This window comes from Pagrus major, chromosome 15 (assembly GCF_040436345.1).
Source record: "Pagrus major chromosome 15, Pma_NU_1.0".
Lineage (NCBI taxonomy): Eukaryota > Metazoa > Chordata > Actinopteri > Spariformes > Sparidae > Pagrus > Pagrus major.
The window spans coordinates 6,117,363-6,124,374 of NC_133229.1; the positions used below are offsets into that span (position 1 = coordinate 6,117,363).

Genomic DNA, 7,012 nt, shown 5'->3' on the forward strand with positions numbered 1-7,012 from the left:
TGCTGAGTGAATAATTCAAAGAATACGATGTGAATGATCTACAAAAATTAGTATTTATTTACTATAAATTGTGCGTCAGCGGTTTCTCAAAGCGCAGGGTTAAAACTCAGTTGTGTCTAAACAGATGCTCTACAGTAACACTATCATACAATAATTAAAGACAACATTGCTGCTGATAACGACATGTATCAGTAACAACACATCTTTTCCACAATCCATTGTGTTACACATACACTCAAGTAAACTATATAATTACCACCAATCAAAAACAATTGCTTATATTTGCTCCAAATGGATGCAGAGTAGAACACAAATAAACAATAGAGTAATAAACATCAGTATATGCATAAAAAACCCTGACCAACCCATTTATCTTAATATAATATATATAACAGGAACCAAATAAGAATCCAATCATAATAAAAAAAAAATCACAACCAACAATCACAAGCGAAGCAAAATCCACACAACACAAATGAGATGAAAGGATAACGTCATGTAAACAGACCCTGAAAGCATACAACAGGCCTCTTCACCATAATTACGCAAGACTTTGCAAATCTAAAATCTAAATCTATTGATCTATATCAAAAATAAAGATAATGCTATTAGAGTGAACTTTAAAATCAAGCCCTCCTGCAGCATGTTTAGCGCAACATTTAGGGGGCAACCACAGTTATAGTTTGCCGAAAATTGTAGTGCTGTAATAATCTGGGCACACCTGGAGGATTACATTTGTTGTGCTAGAAAATGAAGAATTCGGCTGAATTGCTGCGTCGTGCTCCGGCATCTGGCAGAAATAGAAGCCCTGCGTATCTGCTGTCGAAGGGTCCAGACTGCCGGAGCTGGGACGGAGAAGATACGCAACACAGCGGAGCCAGTGGAAGTAAACACATAGGCTAGAGTGAAACCTATCAGCTGGACCGGAAACGTATCTGGTGGAATCTAGGGGTAAGTCCCTCTCTAGCCTCTCTGTGGTTTGAGCTTCTCTGTGTGGAACAATGTCCAGTATGTACAGTTTTAACATTGATTGCCTGAGGTGTAAAATTTTATTTGTGCTCGTTGAAAATCTAATTTTAAGAGGTGGGCCTATGAGCATGATTTGTGACATCACAAATAATTTGATAATTTGTAAACCAATCCAATCCAAATATTTGCAGATTCATAAATTCTGGAATTTTTAAATGAGGGAGAAGGATTTTAATGTGGTAATTATACTTCTTTTCTCCCTGCAAAATCAATCTCAGTCACACTAGAGAACTTTTTGTATGCATTAAAATGTGTGGAGGGGATCCTTAACATTTCCCCTTAGACTGCTACTCACAGATCTTTCAGGGTCTGGCACTGGTTTGCAAATCTCACTTCTGGATGACAAAGTCAAGCTCATCATGATTCTTTATTTTGTGAATGATAGTTTTTGTTTGAGATATTATAAACAACCATAATTCTTTTATATAGTGTGAAACTTGCTTCTCAGAGTTTCATTTAAAAACCATTTTGTAGCACAACAAATTGTCCAAAACAGAGGGCTTGACCAAACACTTTCGCAGCACAGTATTCCTGTATGATGTAAAAATAGAACTTTTAAAATGAAATTGGCATCAGTGATTGTATATATATATACATAAAAAAGCAGTTGAGACTTATAATGTCCAGAAGAAACTCTACAGCACCACTAGAACTTATTTACAGAAATGACAATTGATTCATCTCTACAACTTCATGAATCTATATTGTAGTAAGTTGAAGAAAATACAAACTATAAAATAAGAGAATAAAGAAGTAAAAAAAAACAAAAAAAACAAAACAATGTCAGTGCAACATCAGTCCTGCTGAGATGGCAAAAAGTAGATAGATTAGGCTGTTACACAGAACACAAGTTACAACATCCCCACCAAAATATCACAAAAAATATCAAAAGCTCAAGGAAGTGATGCAACTGAAACATTGTAATATAAGGTTTTAACCAAGGCATATAACGGTAAAAATGTTTTAAAGGTCAAGTGTGTAGGATTGCAACCAACTGAACCTTCAGTGGCAGGTAAAAACTTGAAAGGCCCTCTCTAGAGCCAGTGTTTGGTTTCAGAAACATGGCGGTGCGATAGGGTCGGGTGATTGGAGGAATATATCGTCTATGGGGGATTGCTGGTTGGTTTGTATGGTTTGTAATGGTGCGTCTCCTTGAAAATTTCACTCAATAAATAATTAACCTGTAAGCGCCAAAAATAGGAACAGGCAAAATCTGTGGTTTTCTCACTGCGATTAGGAAAGAGTAGAGGAGGAGCAGAACTGACTAGTGTAAAGAAATGCCAGCAGACTGCCTGGGGAGCTGTGCATAAGTTACTGGAGCAAGTTGACGAGCAGTGCAGCTCCGCCACTCGCGCTGCAGAGTTGGGAATAAATGTAACCTATATGCGAGTTCAAAAACTGTTAGAAAAATGAGATGTGCAGCATTTTGTATCCATATTTTTCTGGCACAAATCCGCTTGTCTGGTGAGAGAAAAAAACGCTGTAGCCTACTAGATTAAACACTCAGTGAATCTCTGTGTATGAACAACGGTGACTAAACCAAACTGCTGCATAAACCTACACGTTTATAGTTAAGCTGTCTTGGCAAAATAGTTTTATTTTGATTTATCAAAAAGTGTAGCCTTAAACTTTGGGCTGTAATGTTTGAGTGAAATTATCTTTTCACTTTTAAGACCACGGATGTCAGAGGGTAGGGTAAAGGCACACCTGCATGGATGTATCAGCAATCGCTGATCGATATACTGACGGTGGCATATCCCTCAACCCTACGGTGCAACATGGCAGACTCCAGATGACCTGCAGATATAAAAAACTCATTCTAGGGTAATGAAAACAACATGATCCTTTTCAAGTGAGGTACACTAATGAAAATGTATAATACTGTATTCCATTTCTGCCTAAAAGATCCCACTGAATCCTGCACACAGGACCTTTAAAATAAGCCACTGACACGAACAAATGTCTTCATTTACTTGGGAGAAAAATCAGGCTAAATGAATTTAATAAATTAAAAATAGTGTAAACAATATTGTCAGTAGCTGCTCTTACAGTTATGTGCTCGTCATCAATGGAATCTGTACTTCCGTGCAGGCTTGATATTGACATATGTCTTCTTCATGTCCTCTGCCTCGTCTTTCTTCACAAGTTGATATCGCTCTCCTTTTGTGGTGACCACCTGGTTGCCGTGGTACCGAACTAGCTTCTTTGGAGCCTGCAAAAATTGTACCAGTGTTTTTTTTTTGTTTTTTTTTAGCAATTTCATTGCATGAAACAGATTTGAAAACTGCATTGTGATATGGAGTATAACCACAGACTTACATCTTTTGGGGCGACAGGACGGTGGGTTTTGTTATCATCCTCATTGTCCACAAGCATGTACCTACAGAGAAGAAACAAAGTCATTAAGACCCAAACAAAGAAGTGAATTCTACTCTCCAAAGGATTAAAGTAATCTTACTCACTTCTCAAGGATGCTCTCTTTAAGTTTCTGGTCAGCCAGCGAGGAAATACTCTTCCCGTGGTTTACCTGAGGCAAGACGACACCATTAAATTCAGACTCAAAGTAGGAAGAGGCAGACATGAAAGAGAATGGCAGTGTTTCTGTGTATGGCAGAGACTCACATTAAGAGGAGTGGGGCTGAGTTGGACATCGCCCTCTATGATAAGGCGCACAGCTTCCTCCATGTCTCCTTTGGCAATAGAAAGGGCACTGCGAGCCTCGGACAGACTACACTTGGGAAACATCTCAAGCAGGTGCTGCTCCTGGGCCTCCCACTCAGATACTGGTGGCTGCACAGTGCACATACACACATAAATTACTTAGATGGATGTGAACAATACGTAATATTAAAAGTAGCACATACAGTAAGCATAAGTGACATTATAGTGATTAAAAAATGATAAATGCAGTGATGTGTGCTGAAGTGATAACCTTGGCAGTGGCGCCCTCTGTCTGTGTTTTAAGGCACTGTGTTTCTCTTCCTGGTGGAGGTTCACTGGGCAGGGTGGTGAGTTTCAATGAAATCTCTTCTGTCCTTGCCTTAGGCACAGCGTCTTCTTCGTCAGATAATAAGGAAACAAGCAAATTAACATTGTAGTACAAATGTTAGGCTGAACATCCCCACCAAACGTGTGTCACTGCCCAATAAAGTTTGTTTTGATGACTTGTTTGGCAACATTCTGAAAATGAAGGAAGGGTTAGACTGCCATAATACTGTACGTTCAGTGACAAAGTTTTCCTACCAACTAATAAGCTCTTGATATGATTGAGTTACTGATTACACCTCCCTTTGTACCAGACAGGATGCTCACTATCTGTATTAACTTACTGCTAATACAAACTGAACATTTTCTAATGTTGCAGCTTCATATTAAAAGCACTTTACTTTTATTATGAAGAAGGCTAGTTTGAGCACTTACTGCTATCGTTCATCAAAATGCATTTACATTTTTGTCATTGTTTGAAATACGTCAAGGGGTAGTTTTATATAGTCTGTGGTAGCAATGGAACTAGAAGTTGTTAGATGAGCAGCCGCACACCTTCAACTTCTCAGTGAGGTAACCAACTCCTTTCCCCTCACTGACGTTATCAGGTTCCTTGTTTGCATTACGTTTCATTCTGTAGTTTTGCCAAATATGTGCTTTTGCGTTTCGCTTAGACAACAAATCCTCAGCCATCATCTTGTCTCACTGTCATCACCTGATAAGTGAAATGTGACTTCTTCACCTTCAGACACCTTCAGTTTATAATTGTAGCATGCGTCGTCTGACTATGCATTGATTTAAAAAATGGACAATTAATCTAATCAGTGCATGACCAAACATTGTGTAACACAGATTACCGTGGCAAGCCTATTGTATGTGCTAGAAATAAAAATAAAAGCACTACCTGAGGTCCGTGCAGTAGCCAGTTTTGTAGCCAGGCTGAACATCATTTCACAAACTTTAACACTGCCAAATGAAAAAAACACAGGGTACTGTAAGTGCTTTTTATCCTGACACAGTGCAAGATAGAGAAAACACACGTCTTTTTGTTTACCTTTCAATTTCCGCAAAGCCAGGTATGTAAGCTTCTAGCATCTCTGCAAACACATCCACGTCAAAGTTCTCATCAACACTGTGCTGGGAGCCCAGATCCTCCAGGACTCCAGTTATGTAGGACAGAAGCACTTCATCCAGAGTACTGCGTTGAAAAGAAAAAAAGAAGTTACCGCAAAACTGAGTGAACTTAAGTTTTTCTAACAATGCAAGAAAGACTGTTTACCTGAGATCTGCATCAGGGATGTAAGTCTGAATAAACTCGTGCAGCGCGTTGTGGATGATTTTCTGGAGGTCCATTGCGTTCTCCTACTGAAACACAAGTCAGTGTGCTGGAGTAAAAGCTGCTATATAAGCAACAGGGCGTGCAAACCTTAAATAACCAAACACAGCAGTTGTCACCCATGTACCAAATATGGTGCACCGTGGAAATGTTACAAAAGCACTGCTTACGAAAGCTTGTTGTGAAAGCTTTGCTGCAGCATCTTCTGCTGCCACTGTGCGACGCCTGTGGTTGTCAGCACGGACAGTATTTTCTGCACGACCTGCTACATGAAATCAATGTATAGATTTCCCGATTCATTTCAACCAACATCGCCTGTAAAGTTAGCCAGGATGCACCGATATCGAAGGCTAACATTAGCATTAAAACCGCTGAGGAGGCTACTTAACATGTTCGCTTGAGAAGTTCACCGATGTTAAAGTAACCCTAATATCATCTAACACTTCTTCTGCATTACACTCATGCACAGCAATACAATAACCTTGCTAGCGCTGGTTTGTTGCCAGCGTTAGCGTCGCAGCTGGTCGGATATTAGTTATCAGCTAATGGTTAATTACTAACGCCAGGGCTAACATGATGCTATCGTTCGCTAAACGGTTGCAGGACAGCAGTTTTTTCTTTATCCGCCTCATGCTGCTATTGTTACACGTCCTGACAAATTCTCTCAACATTACTATTGTTCATCCATCAACAAGGTTAACCTTCATCTTCGTATCCAGATATAATAGATGGGTTGATAGCGAACTAGCTTTCGTTAGCTAACAACAACTGCTAGCTAACGTTAACGCTTCATGCAGAACCAACCACCGTTATTTAAGATTATTAGATCGGAGGACTTTGAATGGAGTGAAACTTACTGTGACGGTAATTATAGGGGCATGAAGCTCAAAGTTTGCCCCAGATATGTGAGGGGGAGGCTGGTCAGTGCGGTGCTTACAGGCTCTCTGTGCGTGATGCTGGTGAACCCGCACGATTCAAAACATTAGCACGTCACTTCCTTTGAATGGAAACAGACAGGCTGCTATTTAATACGTTTATATGGCTGGAACTTGTTTGGATTGACTTGAAATGCTTTGTGAAACGAACAGACATAGAAATGTTTCATTAAATAGAAACATCAGGCATATTGAATTTCATTTTTTAAAATTTATATCATACATTTCTTTTTGAATTATCACAAAGGAAACCCCCAAATAGAGATTAGACACTGAAGCATCACATCAGAGATGAAACTAATAGTTGAGAAATTGATTAATTGACTATTTTAATCAGTAGAGCACATGTTTTTTTTTGTCTATTAGTCAATTGACAGAAAAAGGTCTTGCAGGACAATCATTCAATTCTTTGTCAATACCTGCATAGTTCCCACAGGACACCTTCATAACTGAAACATATTCCTGAGTGTGCACCGGACGATATGAAAATTTGGTGTAACGATTATCCTGTCCAACTTACCTCCGATTCACGATATTATCCCGATAATCAGCAAAATATTCTCAAAAATTTCAAATAAAAACTGAAATTGCACTAAAACATGCTGGAATCATTTTACATTTAGTCAGAGAGCAAATATTTTTATTGCGTCATAAATGTTTTTGTTGTTGAATCTTGAATAGGCCTAAATAATCATGAATAATAAGGTCTTCCTAACCTCATCTCTCT

General features: G+C 39.0%; 1 protein-coding gene across 3 annotated transcripts; it reads right to left on the reverse strand.

The window, feature by feature from the left end:
• Window positions 1-34: 34 nt before the first annotated feature.
• cuedc2 (CUE domain containing 2) lies at window positions 35-6,293 on the reverse strand. 3 transcript variants are annotated; one of them, XM_073481226.1, is made up of 9 exons: window positions 6,208-6,293; window positions 5,294-5,379; window positions 5,069-5,212; window positions 4,919-4,980; window positions 3,962-4,083; window positions 3,652-3,819; window positions 3,492-3,556; window positions 3,349-3,409; window positions 35-3,241 (listed from the first exon to the last, which is right to left on the reverse strand). In XM_073481226.1, exons 2-9 carry the CDS (start codon window positions 5,365-5,367, stop codon window positions 3,095-3,097), a joined length of 843 nt encoding a protein of 280 aa, XP_073337327.1. In that variant the 5' UTR covers window positions 5,368-5,379; window positions 6,208-6,293; the 3' UTR covers window positions 35-3,094. The 3 variants fall into 3 exon arrangements, with proteins under 3 accessions (XP_073337327.1, XP_073337325.1, XP_073337326.1); XM_073481224.1 differs by having other exon boundaries at window positions 3,962-4,086; XM_073481225.1 differs by having other exon boundaries at window positions 3,962-4,086; window positions 5,294-5,376; window positions 6,208-6,290.
• Window positions 6,294-7,012: the final 719 nt, after the last annotated feature.